General features: G+C 46.0%; 2 protein-coding genes across 2 annotated transcripts in view; one reads left to right on the top strand and one right to left on the bottom strand.

Moving 5' to 3' along the window:
* Nucleotides 1–4: 4 nt before the first annotated feature.
* On the top strand, nucleotides 5–476 carry T265_07585 (hypothetical protein; the record flags this gene model as incomplete). Its single annotated transcript, XM_009173142.1, has 2 exons — nucleotides 5–125; nucleotides 349–476. The coding sequence occupies 2 exons, from the start codon at nucleotides 5–7 to the stop codon at nucleotides 474–476; spliced, it is 249 nt and encodes an 82-aa protein (XP_009171406.1).
* Nucleotides 266–17,663, bottom strand: part of T265_07584 (hypothetical protein) — a gene marked incomplete at both ends in the record, with an annotated part of 21,144 nt that continues 3,746 nt past the window's right edge. The window contains 15 exons of the mRNA XM_009173141.1: nucleotides 266–968; nucleotides 1,714–1,852; nucleotides 1,938–2,198; nucleotides 2,941–3,164; nucleotides 7,277–7,557; nucleotides 8,134–8,374; nucleotides 9,015–9,267; nucleotides 11,364–11,709; nucleotides 15,614–15,654; nucleotides 15,696–15,992; nucleotides 16,027–16,102; nucleotides 16,137–16,216; nucleotides 16,249–16,320; nucleotides 16,358–16,521; nucleotides 16,592–16,644. Coding sequence (XP_009171405.1) covers nucleotides 703–968; nucleotides 1,714–1,852; nucleotides 1,938–2,198; nucleotides 2,941–3,164; nucleotides 7,277–7,557; nucleotides 8,134–8,374; nucleotides 9,015–9,267; nucleotides 11,364–11,709; nucleotides 15,614–15,654; nucleotides 15,696–15,992; nucleotides 16,027–16,102; nucleotides 16,137–16,216; nucleotides 16,249–16,320; nucleotides 16,358–16,521; nucleotides 16,592–16,644 — 2,794 coding nt within the window. The remainder of the gene's footprint in view (nucleotides 969–1,713; nucleotides 1,853–1,937; nucleotides 2,199–2,940; nucleotides 3,165–7,276; nucleotides 7,558–8,133; nucleotides 8,375–9,014; nucleotides 9,268–11,363; nucleotides 11,710–15,613; nucleotides 15,655–15,695; nucleotides 15,993–16,026; nucleotides 16,103–16,136; nucleotides 16,217–16,248; nucleotides 16,321–16,357; nucleotides 16,522–16,591; nucleotides 16,645–17,663) is intronic.

Here is a 17,663-nt window from a genome sequence, read left to right as displayed (position 1 = left end):
TACAATGGCCCTTGGCGGTGGCCCTACTAAGGGAGCTCCATCTGGTGGCGTTGAGAATGGAACTGATAAGGCAGAAGCCACTGCCTTCGACACAGTTGTGGAAATATCTAACCTCCTGGAGACAGGTCAGTTGGAGTTTTCATATAGAATCAGTGAATGAGTCAGAGTGGATGGTTTCACTATAAACAATAGCCGTTTTTTGGCAATGTCGTCTGCTCAGTATCAATGTCGACAGGCAGTACTCGTATGCAAGCCCGTAACATAATTTGTTTCCAACGCTTGTGCGAGACGCGCTTTCAAGATTGGTTTAAATGTTGGAAACCATCACATACTTGTGTTTCTTTGTAGGTTTGGATAATGAAGAACTGTTGATGTGTACCAAACTGATAGAGTCAGGTGTCAATCCAATAGCCTTGGCGATGTCTATTCACACGATCAAACAAGGTCAGTATAAGCAGACCTCTACCCGGAAATAACCAGAAACCTGTTAGTTTATCCGAAAATACACTGCTTCGCCTCACACAATGTTTTTTCCAGACTACAGCGGAACAGTTAGTTGGACGAAAAGCATAAGATGAAGCTGAAAAATGTCTTTGTCTGCGAGACTGTATCACAATTGAAAGAAAAAAACCAAGAGAACCATCGGCATGCTGTGCCTGTAGGGGAGTGGTGAGAAACCAGGAAAAGCTTGAAGTCTCCGATCTATCCAATGCAGTCTGCAATCACCTGGCTGATCTCCTGATTGGACGATCGAACAGTAATCAACAGGCTGATACCCTGTCCACTGATGGGATGTGTGCCTGCATCAGGAACTACACGGGCAAATTTACATATTGCGAGCACTTCGATTCCACCGCGGAAAACACCCGAGAGCAACAATTGGTGAGAGGACTTTTGCTCCTGCGTCATTTGATCGGTGCGGTCACAAGGCTGCAGTCCGAGATGATCAATCACCTGGAGCATTGCGTCTGAAATGAGTGAAGCGGAGAAACAGAGAGACGGAGAGAGGAAATCATTATTCTACATCGATATAGTTCATCCGAACGTCACTGGAGTCGCGTGTTGTCCGAGAATATACTGAAAAGTCGCCAGAGAAACTATAAAATCCTGGATAGCGAAGGCTGGCAAACCGTGCAATGGATGGGGTCAGCATTTAGCTTTGGTAATGTAATTCCCTTTTGCCGTTAATGAGTCAAGCAGTGATGCAATAGTCTCGGGTTATTTCGTTGGTAGACGTAAGGAAATATAACATAAATCGGTCGCACGAGAATGAAGGATATAGGGCAGGGCACCATAGCTGGACGGGCCATCTAAATAAGACAGCAGAACAAGCAAAATTAAAACAAAGCCTAAAGCAACAACCAGGATGACTCAGAACCCGAAGCACTTTCTGCAGAGGTCTGAAGGCCACGCCCGTGTCGCTGAACCCAGCGACCGTGAGCCGAGAATCACTCACAAATATGGAGTATAGCGCCTAAGCATCGATATGTTAGGAGGTGTAGGTACTTTGTGACTTGGGAAGATATCGAACAAATCGCGTGACTGCCGGTCGGCCAGGTGTATTGCTTTTAAGTATATAACCGATAGTCCTACATGACAATCCATATCATGGCAAGTCGTGTACATGCCACTTACGCAACGTTCAAAATAAAAAGTTTATAAATCAATTAACAGTATTGGTGACGTGGTTTACGCATAGAGGCATCAAAATACCTTTTATTGTTTTGTGTCTGGCGAGCATGTATGTCTCCTCTACCTCCGATTCCGGTTTCAGTTCTTGCCATACCAAGGAAAAGTTACCCTTCAGTACCTTTTGAATGTGATCGGATATCTCGATGCTGAGGTCTTCAAGCTAAAATGCAAAGAAAGGTGTGCAAATTGTACAAAAGAAACCAGTAATACGCTCCAAAGAGTGCATAATGAGCGACAGGGCTTACCTGGTACTCATCTGGTAATCCAACCTCTCCCCCATCGGTGTCAGGATCCCTCACTGTGAACTTCATAGTGTTTGTGAAAGTGGTCGAATGGACCTCTGGGCTGTCGGGCAGTTGCACCAGGACATACGTATTGCCAGGAATGTTGAAACTTAGCGTGGGGCAAGGAACCGTTCTGAGCACAATGAAACCACTGTCCTCGGGCTCTACCTCGACCCTGACGTCTTCCAACAGTTGATCTTGCATGGTGTTGGTACACTCGTACTGAAAAAGGGTCAAAGTCATGATAAACAGATAGCAGTTAGCTCAAACTGATACGGTGGCAAACACCTGAATAAAATAGTTTGTCACCACATATAGGCGACCATATGGAATACGAAATAATAGAAAGTATGGATGAGATGATCCACTCCATATTGACCTGTAATGTTGCAGAAGAGCGCTGTTCGTTGCGTTATCCGGATATTGATGGCTATCTTGACGAAAAGCAAAAAAGAACAAAAAATTCGGTGGTTGTCCTATGATAATTCCTGTTAGAGAACATAGATCCGTACAGTGTAATGGGGGCCTTTGCACACTCACTGTGCAGTCCAGGAGTCCTGCTCGGTGTAAGAAGACGTGGCCTCCTCCCAATAGAGACCAGGAAGTGAAAGGTAACCAGGAGTGAAATATGCGATGGGTTAAAATAGTTTAAAAACCTGCATTCACATGCACTACGCACCACGATTTGAAATTCACGTCGCATCAAATGACGCGTGGCTTCCGTGAAGGAGTCCTGCAAAGTGCACAGTCAGACGATGGCTCACATGCACGCGCAGTTACTCGTCCTACCAATATGCGGCTACTGCGGTCCATGGCTTATCAGCACTTTTCTAACGAACGGTATATGCTCTGTCTCCGAGGCTACACACGAGATTATCAAACGCGCGATTTGCTAGCAGTCCACTCAGCTGTAAAGCAGCCGTCCACAGAGAAGACACAACTTAGGTATCAATTTAATACTTACCTGAAGCACGAGATGTTTTGCAAAGATATGTTTTACACACCGAACCGCGTATTCTGTATCTTCTTCACTCAGTTCGACAGGCTTGGACGACTTGAATATCGGACCCAGACCAGCCAGTTGAGGGACTGCTGCCAGCTGCTCAGCATAGATTTCTGGTAGGCGTGCGGTGCTGCTAGCCGTTGCCCTTGTATCACCAACGCTGTAATCCCCAGTCCCTTTGAGAGCTACAAAATAAACAGGTCTCAGAAGTTTCACAGAGGCAGTGGAATGGTGAGGAATGTCAAAATGTAGTGAAATGCGCTTTTTTCAGGTAGCACCGAGGTTCACAAAGAACAGCATTGATGGAGAGAGATAAGTAGAAACTGATTATTCCTATAATTCGAGCATGGAAAACTATCAAATATCGGCAGTTCAGGCTAGTTTTGTTTCTTTTGGGACCCCGATTGGGCACCCCATAAATATATCTGATTACAGTGTGAAAGCTAGTCACACTGTTGTTTGGTTACGTTCAACTACAGGCTATGAGGATAATTGATCTGAAAGCGACCAATCAGACAGGTTGAGGGCAGATGACCAGTGGTCGACGAGTAATGTCAAATATACTAAGATCACCGACTCAGCCGTACAGTAACAGACTCAACTGCTGACATCTAGTGAGGAAATTGGGCATTTAGGTCCTCAATAGCATCCTACATCAGCGACCAACGTTGGGTGCACTCCAACTAAGTCCACCCAAATAGGGAACAACATAAAGCATACACCGACTTTCCGTTAATCAAAGTGCGAGTTGAGTTATCGTGGTAGTCATACAAAACTGGTAATCTGGTCGAATCACTGTCAAGAAGGAAACATTTTGGCTAGGTTTCACGGGTTGCACCTGTTTGGAGTACCAATGTTCTTGAAGTAATCCTCGAATGTATGTGAAGTGATCGAAGGAAATTCGAAAACACAATCGTTTTGTTATCAGTTTCAGGTGTTTTTTTCAACCCATTAATGTGCCGACTCAAGGTATTCTGGGATGATTCTATGATGCGGGATGACTTACAAGATGCACTCATCCCGCAGTTTTCAAGGGATCTTCGTTAGCCCGCGGCCAACACTGAAGATGTGGTGGCTAACCCAATCTGGGGATGTAATGTATTGCTCATTCACTTCTAACACCTTTCTGTGAATGAGCCCACCAAGCATACGAATGTGATAAATCGTCGACGGACTGAACGCACGCCTATGATTACTCCGTCTGATATGCATGTGAGGTTGTGTGATTCTGTTCTGTTTGCTTGCTCCGTACGTGTGGATCACACGGCCAGAGAGCAAATCTTATCTGAATGTAACAATTAACACTTGAGCTAGGAACACGTAAAACACCTGGACGATCATCACCACTAAAGACAGCATAAGCTTCACTGATGCCTAACCACAAAGCTCATCCAGTTAGAAACTAAGAGTGAAAAGAAGAGATAGTTGTGGGGACCTGGCGTTGGCGTGTCAATAGCATTTTGATATGACTATCTCCAACCGTCAATCTGAAGAGAACGTGACAATACGAATGCCGCTGACACCGATCAGCCACCATTTATTGCAAAGTCTTCAGCCAAGCGCAACAGGGAACTTCATTCTGGAAGGCATACTGCACCAACAACACCGTAACTCGTAATCTTCTTCACACCCTTACGCCAAGCCATACGTTGTCGACCTTAGGGATAAAGGACAAACTCGTCCCGGTAGACGACGTTTCGACATGCGCAGCACATGACTGACTCACCGCTTTTGATGGTGCTCCTGTTTTCCTCAGTTGAGGTGCCTGCTGTATAACCAAATAGCCTCGTTTTATTTAACCCGTTACGAATTCGTTGACGCCATCCGACACCAGCAAAACTCATTAGGCGTCAGTGGTACAAAACCTGATAAAGTCTCACATTATCTGTCTGCAGAAACTGCCTGGCAACTATACAACAATACAGCCCTCACTGTGGCCTGGTACAAGCGGCCCTTGAGACCCAGTGGTATGCCTTTTCGACGCCACAGGCGACGCAGATTAGTAAACGTGTTTCAGGCTTTTTGGATTCTTGCACTGACTTCATCAAACGCATTTCCGTCATGGCTACAACTACCGAATTATGTAAAACTCCACAACCTCAGCGCTTCTTTTTGAATTTCACGGGGCATGTTCATAGACTACGTGTTCCGAAACGTGACTGCATTTTAGAGGTGATGGGCGCATGCCGAAAGGTGGTATGGTGGTGGTCAGTTTATTCAACAGAGAAGGTGCATATCCTTAGTCTTGAAAGATGAGGACGGTGCCGTCTGCGTACTCGAGACCGACAAACTTTTCACCAGCAAAGATTTGAACACCGGGGTTTTTAAGGTATTCTTGCCTCATCATTTCACCCATGGTGAAGTTGAACAAGAATGGAGAGTGGACATGTCCGACACCTGTAAGAAAGCTTTTGGAGAGCTCACTACACACGCAAGCCCGGAAGGATGAGAGTATAGGGACCGGGCTGTGTTTACAAACTCTCGGGACAGCCTGTTGAGCAAGTATTATCAACACTGCTGACCGATCGACAGAATCGAATGTACCATTGAAGTCAAGGATCACCAAGAGTGAATCTGTGCTTACGGTGTGGCGGGGTACGATCCAGAAGTTCTTGTTTTCCTTCTACCCTGTACGTATGGGCGCGTAAGTGCATCAGCAGCTCTTCAAAGCCTTCTGCGAAACCCTGATTTTCATATAGCTACCGGTGTTTGCGGTGACATTGTTCTTGTCGCTGAGGAGGAAGCACAAGTATACCTTCAAAAGTTGACCATGGTTATCCCATTCTCTTGTGTTCCATGACGTACATTCATTGAACATACCATTCGAGAAGTGGTATCACAGGCTGTAGAACGCTCTACTTACCTGGAAAGCTGTACCAGCTGTGTTGTGACGGACAGGATCCATCCACGAACCACGTTGGTCAATTACCTGTGATTGTGCATCGAATTGCTAACGTGTATTACACGGTTATGGAACATTACATCTGTCATAGGAGATTCTTTCACTTCTTCAGTCAACGATGTCTCAGAACCGTCGCTGACGCCGACGAATTCGAAATGTGACTAACAGGTGTCCGGCGACGTGGCAAATAGTTCACTTCATGACTGCAGCCACCTCCACAAACTGCGGTTATATGACACATGCTGAGTTGTCAGCTAGCAAGGGTTCTCCTTCATGTTGGTGAAGGGCGGAAAGTGCATAACCTGGCCGAAGGAGACGAAAGAAGTCCCGAAAAGTCGACACGACATCTAGGATGGCGTGCATGGCTAATGAAGCCTCGACCAAAAATGACGGTATTCATGTTGGCGTCTTTTAACCAGATTCTGACTGGTTCGCAGCAGTGTAGGCACGTACGCTCATGGCATGCTAACACTGGCCTTTTCTCACCCGTTTTTTTGTATTCGTTGCACATTGGACTTTTTTGTACAAATTGTATGGTAGTGAACCGTGGTGTTTCCACAATGTGATTGTTAACCACGACGATGATGATCATGGTGGAATGATGCGGTGGGAACCAAACTTCAAAGTACATAGGACAAATCGCTGATATGTGGCACGTCACTGACATTTTTCAAAATCTCATACTTACGTGAGGAAGGCCGATTAGCAAGCCTATAGGTAGCTTCACGTTAAAAACAACAATCGACCGAACACACCACAAATGCCAGTCAATGGTAGATCCCTTATCTGTCCTTAAAGCATCCAGTATATCTGTTTTTATTCTATCTGTTTTGAATTCGTAAAGCGGGTAGCTTGGCTTCAGACGTAAGGAAACATCAGGCACTAAAGCAAAATAAAAAAGAACGGCCTTTCTCTAGGGGGTCTTGATCATAGTTATCTTTTGTGCTTCGAAATGCAGTTTTCCTTCAGACTAACCAGCACATTGATTCGCTCCTTAGTAAGACCTACGGCTAAGTCCTTCAACGTGAGACAAGTTGTCTGTCCCTCCAAAATGCCACGGAACTTTTCCGTTCTCTCGAGGTCGCAATGAATAGCGAGTACTATGGCAATTTACCACAATCCTAATGGTGTGAGGCTAGACGGATGCAAATGAGGGTGTACAACCTATGCTTCTGGTCAAAAACGGGTGCATACCGATCAAATAAGCTGGAAGCTAGGTACTCTCATAAGACGAATCCACCACTTTTTGACAAAAATAGTGGATGGAAAACGCGGAATTCGCTTAGTTACTAAGATAAAAACAGAATAACTGGGCGTTGAAAACAGAAATCTCCGGGCGTCTAGCGATGAACTGCATTACCAGCTAAAATTGAGCGTACATTTTACGGAGCTAACCTTTTCCGTGCGTTCTTTCTGGTCGAGTGCCATCAGCCAGAGGTACGGTAGACGGCTGGACAGGAGAAGCTATTGGTACAGTTGCAAGAGAGAATGGTCCATTTGCTGCAGCGTGCGAATCGTGCGTATAATCCAGCAGAGCGCGCTCGAGGCCGGAGGGGCTGAGGTGCATTTCATCCGCCAACAAATAAGCAGATTTCAAGCTTGGGTCCTTTGACGACAATAGATGATAGTAGAAGGCCGCCCTATCGCGAACTTCATCATCTTCATCGAGCATGATCCTAGAAAAGGTCAAATCATCCGAGCACGGTAATGAAAAAGAAACCTACTATCCAATTAAAAAAGAAATTACCTCAAAGGCTTTAAATAATGTGTCGGCATTAGCTCGAGTGCAAGCTTACCTATCAAAGTTGCTCCCCTAAATCCGCAGAGTAGAGCGGGCCGCAAGTATTTACGAAAAAAATCAACCGGATCAAACCGTTTAATTTCTTCGGTACGAGAGGAAGCAAGTACTGTGAGGCTACTCAAGCTTACGCGATGTCAACAAAGAACCGAGGTGGAGTCAAACCACAAAATTTCCGGCCACCAGATCGCACATATCCGCTCCAGCCGATTTCTACGATACCCATAGGTGAGTAGGAGTCAAACCTGACTGAAGATTACGTCCTCAGTTATTACAAATGTTATCATTGCGCCATGGATGCAACACATAGGCAGGAATCAGTGACGCTGAACAAGTGCTTAGGTACCCAGACTGGTACTTCTACCATATATAACGAGGGCTGGAAGAATCGGTGGCAAAACTTTGCATACATAGGGCAGCATGATAGTTGTACGTGAGGAGGCTGTGAACTTACCGCTGAAGTAACACTAGTATGCTTGGCAATAATTCAGCGTTTTGCGCTCCGAAGCGAGCTAGCGCAGTAGTAGCAGTGCACTTGACTGGGGCCGATTCCAGGATGACCCTGTTATATATGAAACGAATAAACTGGCGTGGTCGTTTCAGAAAAGGACCCTCACGTCCAAGAAGGTGAAGGATGCGCTGAGTTAGCTTCACGTGTTCACAGTCCTCGATAAACTCGCAGAGCTGCAACAAACCTGAGGGTGAAGGGCAAAGAAGTATAAGACAAATCAGCGTCGCGTCTGCGGATTTAAGCTTGATCAAGTGGATGTCTCATAGAAATGTGCAGAATAACTCGCAAATCGGTGGGGAACAAGGAACAGGGCAAATCGATAAAATTGAAATCAAGGACAACCCAGCCACTCGAAGATGAGATTAGCTGAAAGGATCAGCCGACAAGAACCTTAGAGATCATCACTATTAGCCATGAAACCACCACCGTTCAGATAGCTCAGGACAATTAATCTAGGTGCGGCTATAGACCCGAAAACTTTGACTCTGAATTTCGCAACTTTGGGAATTCCAAGGGCTATTCACGCCCATAAAAGTGAACGAACCAGACATTCTACATGCCGTTAGCGGCAGTAGGACCATATCAAGCAACGAAGGGAAGCAAGGACAGTGGGGAAAACATTATCAATGGGCGAGCTCAGGATGTCGTGATTTCCATCGACTGGATTAACACACCGGCTGAGTTTTCTAAACGTAACGAAAAGTTAGTCGTTGATTTTGAATACACTACATAATGAGAGAACACAATGTGGCTGCCCCGTTTGCGGTCACCCACTCGTTTTGACGGTTAAATTTTGTTAGCCGTGTACAAACTGTGAAACTCACCGAGATTCTTAGCCTCCGGGATGTCTTTGATGATAGACTCAATGACGGAAACCACAGCCTTTTTGAAAACATATCCGGCGGAATCCCGGAGAAGACCAGACAAGAAATTGAGTAGTACACTGAACTTTTTCGGATATTTGGCGGCCAGTGCCCGGATAGACTCCAAAACAACAATCTTGAATTCATCAGTTATTTCCGACATGAAAGGGCACACATGTTTCAACAACCGCTCGACGTTATTCTCATTCCCGGTCTGCCAAATAATGCATAGCGTATCAGGTTTAGCTGAATAATTTCCACATTATGTATGGATGATATTGCTACACCGCACTACTAGCAAATCAACATGGTGTGAAAAAATTTGCCCTCCTAAGTGAATTACTCCTCAGTTCAACAAAAAGAGTTGACGAATGGCGCACTTGGATCGAGTAGACAGTCATTATTGTGCAATGGGAGATAGCATGTCAGAGTAAAGAGGGAATGAATAGATGAATGGTTGAACTCTCAAGTGAACCATCCAGTGTCATACTACATAAAGGAGTCAAGACGACAGATGAGCGATAGTGCATTCTGTTCTCTGCAAGCGGCTCAACCATCATTTTTAACAAACTACCATGAGAGGAAACGATAACCACAAATATACACTCCGCACGACCCTGACGATTTGACGGTTCCCATTTTCCGCCAGTGATCAGGCAGGTAGCTAAGCGGATTCGACTTGTACCACCTATTTATCCCAATTCGTAATTCCCTCTCCTCACATTCGCAACCGTATCATTGATAAAATTCCCCGCCCTGATTATCAGTGTTTTTTTTTCATTTTCTCCTGGTGACATTTCGACGTGTCAGTTTTACACCCTCATCTGTTCTCGGAATGATCTATTTACTGAAGTCTGAAAAGTATTTGGCAATTAATCATCGAACTGCTTTACTGCTTGAAGGATATTACTCACAAGGTTGCTAACAACTATTCGACAGCTCACAATCGGCTTTGCCCTCCTTGGGGCGCAGTCCCCGACTATCCGTTAGTTACCCAAACTGTGTGGAATTCGCGAAATACACTCATTTGCACACCAAACTGGCTTTCACGAGACTCAACTAAGTCTATCACTTGTGACATTCAGCTGAGTCTCCTGTGGGAACCAAACTGGTGTGCAGATGAGTGTATTTCGTTTTTTTTTACTTCTTTTCCGATTGCAATGTTAGTCATATCGAATGTGTGGAATTTTTCCAAGAAGTCGAATTCCTAACTCTAAAGTAGCCCTGTAAAGGGAATCCATGAGTATACAGTGTAAGCATTGAGTGACAAGCACCCGGGATGCTCAGCTGTTAAAAGTGGTATGTTAAATTTCAGCTGGGAGATTGCCACATAGAAGATGTAGTCCAGTTGAGGCGACCTCAGACAGTCGAATATGTAAACATTCCATAACCATAAAACCGCTATAATAATCAGTAGTTCCTAGGGCCGAATTACTTCCTTGCGGTAACCTACTGAAAATAAGCGGTCTCCGCGAATATCGTGGACTAAAGTTGCCTACACTTGGTGACCAGTGTAATAGTCTGTTTTATAATATCCGATATGCACTGCTCCCGAATTCCGTATTTTTGGAAGAAACGAACCGTTTGTAACCCACTTTGCTCAGAGTTTCTTATAGTAAACCGCTCCTAAGCCCACCATGTCATTCCTGACTTCTCGAAACTTGACATTAACTTGGGCTACTAATAGTTGCTGAGATGAAGCTGTACTTTCACGGTTATTCTATCCACTCACCATCCATTTCCCCTATTCTTCCAATTCGTACAGATTGGTGGCACTCGAACCAACGATTTAGTGCGACCAGGTTTTGCAGTTACATAGGTACTGGCTCCCAGTTTTTCACCTTTAGCACTTCTGAGAACTTGCTCTGATGACCTATTTCTACTGAGTATGTATGTAAACCGACTTGTGTACGGTTTACGCCGCGACTGTACTTAGTGGGGCCGGTGCCAACCGCTTGGTGTGGGCACAAACGGACCTTCAAGTGATTAATCCGTTGCTCAACTATTCCCGGCAGCTATTCGGATGAGAACCTTGGCACGGATTCAAATTACGTTTGCAGGATGCAGCTTCCCAAGTATTATAGGTATTCAAACTATCTGCTGGATGTAGTCGTCCTGAGAAACATCTCGAATTGTTTGTCAAGTCTTCTCATGCGCCGAGGTATAATTTCACAAAGATACAACGCATCAAGTTCAGATGCATATCAATGTTTCCACCACGGTGTTACTTTAGATTAACTACACTACTACTAAACTGAATACAGATGTAGGGGGTTGGAAAACAACAAGAATCAAATAAAGAGCACTGACCTTTAGAAGAGTTGTAATTGCTAGAGTAGCTATACTTCGATTTGAATCGCCAATCAGCTGTTCCAAATCCAGGTTACAAGCGGTCACAGCAGACGGATGATTTGTAGCAACCGTATTTAGCGTGCGGACAGCAGCGTAGCGAAGAGCTGGTTTGGGTGAAGAGCAAAGAAGTTGTAGCACGCTCACAGCTGGTGCCAATTCTCGTGCTGTTGCGCCGCGAAGGTTAATAATCGCACGAGCGGCCTCATAAATCACCATCTCGGACTTATGGCGAAGCGATGATTCGAGGAATTCGAACAACCCCGCATTATTTCTGTCGCATAAAAACAATCGGAAATAGTAAGACCTAAGGTGTTCGGTGTATTCTGGACGTGAAACAAAATACAGCAAAAGTTTTCCAAGTGAATGCGACAAGAAAGTCCAGATAACTTTTGTAGCCTACAAGGTTGAGGACTAAGATGCATGCCCGAGTACATGATGTTCGGGGTCACGGGAAGCAAGTCCATACCGAGGTAGCGGTAAAAAGGTAGTATGTGCCTGGTGAAGGTGCTAATCTTGTGGTGAATAAGAAACAGCATGGGGCGAGTTTCAACTCGGTTTGCCGTTTATCCTTGAAAAGTAAAAGTGACCCGTGACACAGGCAGCTTTGAGTTTGTCGTTGTACGTGGTGGAGCACGTGTCAACTGATGTTGCCATCCGTGATCATTCAGTTTTGAAACTGTGGTTCAGGAATTCGCTGGTCACATCCTGCTGTCGACCTGGTGGAATCACCATTCTCGCTTTAGAGCAGTAAGCAAGTGACCAATTACGACTTCGTTGGACATCAAATACACAGCACTGAATTCCAAGTCTGTTGTTGGTCAAATAAGCGTCTTTCTGCAGTGAACAGTTGACTGTGCAACATCACTACTGAACCGTCCTCCTGTCTATGTGTGGGCGCCCTGACAGTATCCCAGCCCACGTAGAATCATGACACTATCACGGTTATACGGCAGCGAAGCATAATTGTTGAACACTGATGTCATGCTGCCAATAATGAGATGACCGGTCGCACGTATGGTAAACACCGGAGAATGACTATCGTGCAACCCTCGAGTTGATCAGTTCAAATGTCAAATCATATTGACCAGCACAGTCTTGGGGGCAACTGAGTGAGCCAGAAGGAAATGTCTGTTCAGGGAGCTTTGAATTTACAAGAACCGTGCCCAGGTATCCGGATTCGGATAAATAGGTTATATTGACTATCTAATCGTGAAGATCACGCTGCCTTGGCTCCAAACCGAAAATCCGGAGTAAATGAGTCCTTCAAGATTGAGCTTCCCAGCCTGATCTGTGACCCCCAGCCACCGGGAAAGCCGAAGATGCGTCTCTAACTTGGTACGCCATTGCATAAGAGCCCTTGACGAAAGGTGCGTCATGAAGTTTCTTGGAGGTTTGTTACGGGTTGTGTTCCCAGAGCCACCCAACAGCTGTTCGAGGGTGCAACTCTAGCCTTTGCACAACCAAGTGCGAACTGCAAGGCAGCAGTGTGAGGACGGCTGTCGGGGAGGACCATTGTCTTGGTTGGGCCAGGGTTGATCTCGTCTGCCCAACCCTCGAAGATACCTCCACATACTGGTTGTTGTTGGTCTGAAATAAGGGACGGATTACTGATGAACCGTTATAGCACGTGAGGACATCTTCTGCACTTTCACATGGGTGGACACACTCCCATCACGAGAAGGCGGGGAATAGGACTTTCTCAGCAGATGTTATATGGTAGCGGGCCGTTTGGGGGCATTTCCGTGGGATTCAAGGACAAGTTTACCCGCTTCCCAAGACGCCCATACTCGGCTGTGCTGAGGTATTAAGAGGCTGTGCATTTTGTTCGCTTCCAACATCAGGATGACGCCGCCTGCGGACTCCAGATTTTCCAGGTTGCCACCAGCAACGAGACGAACACCAGCGTTTTGAAGACTCTCCAGTGCTCGCGTCGACGTAAGACTGACGAAGTTGAATAAAAATGAAATGACCATCTTTGCCGGACACTACTTGTTATATCTGCTGATTCGCCAATCTGAGGTATCTGCTGCTGACCCGCTCCAGTGCCTAGTGTCGGAGAGAAAAAGGCTCACGGAAGGGAACACAATAGCTATTATTCCAAAAAAGTAGGTGCGAGAGCGTGAGTACGTGCGAGTGCGACACTGTCTGAACTCGGTCCAATGCTGACGCATGCGGTCTGGCTTTGGTACGAGGCAGCGACGTGCTGCATATTGCGGAGGCGTTGTCTGACCTTGATCAACGCTGACTCGCGCTGTCTGGGTTTGATGCAAAGCTGTGATGCGCTGCAAATTGAGGGGGCGTTGTCTGTCTGGTCAACACCCAGCGGAGCTGAGAGTCTCCGTAGATTCCGGGCATTCAGTGGTTGCTTTCGGGAAGCCGACCTTCCTAATACTACTCTTTGTGGAGAAACTTTCAGACAGCTCTTTCATACACTCCTACACACCCAGAAGTATGTTTACAAACTTCTGTTGCGCAAACATGGTTCAAAACAATAAACGACCAGATGAATCGAACGCATTTCTGAAGTTAAGGGACACGAGGACCATAACCTGTCAGTTCTCCTCAGTTCATTAGGCATAGGAATGATCTCTTGGCTTGACGGGCGATAGAGCTTAATGGAACTCAAAAGTCAGTACACAGCTCTATCCTCCCTTTTAGCGCGAGGTAGGAACTCACCTGCAACAAGCAAGACCTCGAAACCGGAATCCACTAACCGCATTTACACACCAGGTCAGTCACATGAGATGCACGAGATAGATGACGTCAAAGTAAGCTTATCCAAGTATAGGGAACATTTGCAAAATAACGTCATTTGAAGCGTCAACAGTGATCCTCCTCGAAATCGTATAACCGGGTATAAACGCACTGTAACAGATGCTCTACCTTATGCTTGTGAAACCCGGCTGGTCCAAGATGAAGACCTCAAGCGTCTTCAAACATTAGATCATCGATGCTTTCACAACACAGTAAGAGTGTACACAAAGGAGAAGCGCTACCATGGAGACTTAACCTCAAGGTAGTGAGGCGGTTTGCGTGCCTCCTTGACTCAATGAGTTATACCAGAGGTGTCCGCACGGTACTCGGAAACTCATACTAGGTTGACGATGGCTATAGGTCTGAGCAACACCAGAATAGGGACTGAAACACTTGTGGCAACGCATTCTTTTAAAAACGTGCAATGCATTGGCACTTTCCGTCGAACAACGTTGACCTGCGGTTTGGCTTTTGAGCAAAGGTTTCGTTTTAAGACCCTGACCGTCCTTCTGTCTATGTTTGCGTGCTCTGACGTTATTCCATCACGCGTACAACCAAGATATTCACAGCCAAAAATAATAACATGCCACACGGGTCGTCCCACTTGGTACATACAATGGACGGGCAAGCAGAAAGAACTAAAGCTGACGTCTACTTTTTCTTTCACTACTCTCCCACTAAATTGATGACTCCGTCAATGTAGACCTACTCGTTAGGACTGAGGACCTTATTCGCACTGCACCGGTCTTGGTCGTGGCAACCGCGCGTCAGCCGGCACCAACAGCCTCAGACAGCACAGAATCAATATTCAAGCCTTGACGCTATCTATCTGCTGTTTTTAAAGTTCGGGCTCTGAAGCCAGCATAATAACAGACTGCACTTGCTCTTACAGTGGACTCGCTTAACATTGATGTATGCTGTGCACCAGGAACAAGAAGCCAAGATGGCTGAGCTAACTGCTCCAGCGCTCTTCACACACTTTCGGTTACCCACCTCTGGAGATCCAGAGGCCAGCGTAGCACGATGTGAAGCGGTCGACATTATTTTAAGTCGCTAGCCTGAAGCCTGTTGGACAATAAAAACTATGGCAGTGGGAGAGGCACCCAATGCCGGATATGCCCGATGATTTCAGTTGTTCCGTGCAACCAATCTTCGGATGAAACGAATACTGCTATTTTTGGAACGGTCGAATCAGGTACCCACGATCACCGACTGGTCCAAATTTCAAGCTCAAAGAAGCGAACTGACTGTATAGTGTTCCCACACAACTCGAAGGAGTGAAACACTGCAAGGTTGTCCAACCTGAAACCTAGGGTTGACCACGGACCATCTGATCGGTTGTTTCCCGCCTTAGACGCTGAACAATCTCGAATTCTGGAAGGTACTATGTAATCACCGGCTGTCTCAAAACAATCACCGATCGGACCCATCCATTCGATACAGTATACACTTACTCAATGCCTTCTTCGTCCAACTGTTTTGAAACAATCCTTAACTGAAAGTAAAGAGTAATTTGAAAAGGACTTATTCACTTACCATGACACAGTAGGCGTAAGGCGACCTCAAAGTAGAACGCGTAAACTTTTGAATCATTTTCGTTACTGCTAATCGATCGGTTTTCCTTATAAGATACAGTAATCCCAAGGCATGGTACTGGACCATCACCCTGGAGCTGTTAGCAGCTTCCTGCACCTCGTTTACCCAACGCCGGATAATATCAGGGCAGACACGCATCAATTTAATTGCTGATGTCAACACAGCTGACGCGATGGCCGGAGACTTATCAACAACAGCTTGTTTCAAATAACGTTCGATGCTTTGGACCATACTCGCCTGAGGTTCCGAGTTAGATATACATGTCACTTACGTCGGTGATTGTGCATAAGGCCCTAATCGCAGGTCCTCTAAAAGCTGCCTCCGACCCAGTCATGTCCTTAGTAAGACTGCCAAAGTTAGTCCATCCACCAAAAAACTTACCTGCTTGTGACAATAATGACGTCATCCGCAACCGTAGATAGCTCTTTGATGACAAGATAAACCATGCGTCGTAGGTTTTGCTGGAAAATATAAATGAACACTTCGAACTTACATCGTTGGACTGGAAGAGCTTTGTCATGGCAAAAAACGCCTCTGTAGCCTCGGTTTTTCCAAGTTTTTCGCCCTAACTTGATTGTCGTCAAAATTGGGAGATTATCTACCTTCCCTATAACGACCAGAATTTTCGTGAGAATTTGAACACATTTCCTCGGATTGAGTGGTGACTCGTTGAAAGTCCTTGCCTGAAGGCGAACGTCAGAAACTAATCGGATTACCTCTTGAAGGACCATGGTTTTATCGGGGTTTGTATATACGGCTCCGTGTCCTACAAGAAAATAGTTACAGGGCTAGTCATGTCACGCGAGTGGCTTGTTAAAGCCGACGATACAACTCACCGTCTTCTTCATCGCGTTTATCCTTTTTTAAGACGCTCATTATGAACATAAGACTGACGCGTCACCACCAGGCTCGGCAGATTGAATATGCCGCAGTCTGCCGAAGACGGCGTCAAGGTCAACGATGTGGTTCACGAATTCACGGATTGATACACAGGGTCGAGGCTTTTGCCCAAGTTTCCTGGGTCGGTTTTGTTCGTGTCGGTCAGTGGCTGTCGTTCACCTGAAAGGCACAAGTGAAAAAAGGGTGTAGCACTGCTCTTTATGTTCTCAGCGCGGGGCAGTATGCTCGCCAGCGCGAGGATCCGCATAAATAAATGTCTAATAGTGCTTTAAATTGGGTTCGAGAAGGAGCGTGTACAACCGTCGGAAGAAGATCATTCCACGCAGCTACTACCCGAAATGAAAAAAAGTTTTGTCTAATGAATGTGCGTGCCCTGAGCTTGAAAATTTTCCTACTATGTCCTCGCCGTGTGTTTCCTGGGTCAACGGTTTGCCAAGATTTTATCAAACAGGGCATAAGTAAGAATTAGGTCCCCTCGGAGGCGACGGTACTCCAGGGGAAAGAGATCAAGCGTCGCCAGACGCGTTTCGTGCTCCACGGATTTGGGACCAGCAACTATTCTCGTAGGAGCTCGCTGGACACGCTCAATGAAGGTGACGTCTTTCGTGCGTCCTGAGTAGACAACTGGGTTGGCGTATTCCAAGAGCGGGCTGACGTAGGCCAAATGGGGTATTTGGAAGTCAATGGGAGAAACGCGGGAGAAGGTACGTCGGATCATCCGTAAAATGGCGAATGCCTTTTCAGGCGATTTCTCATGGAGCAGTGAGAGGGATAATTTTGAAGAGACCCAGATGCCCAAATGCCTTATGCCATCTATCCTCGTGATGTTTTCTGTTCCTTTTTCACCATGCATAACAAAGGCATTCGCTGAGTCTCCTCCAAACGACACATGGACGCACTTTTCATCATTCTGAGGAAGGTGCCAGTCCAACAACCACTGCTTGACAGCGTCTACATCCAATTGGAGGGCACTGGCATTGGAACTCCAGGATTTCAAGTCGTCCGCAA

Source organism: Opisthorchis viverrini, assembly GCF_000715545.1.
Source record: "Opisthorchis viverrini unplaced genomic scaffold opera_v5_175, whole genome shotgun sequence".
Lineage (NCBI taxonomy): Eukaryota > Metazoa > Platyhelminthes > Trematoda > Opisthorchiida > Opisthorchiidae > Opisthorchis > Opisthorchis viverrini.
This window is presented reverse-complemented; position numbering and strand designations above follow the sequence as displayed.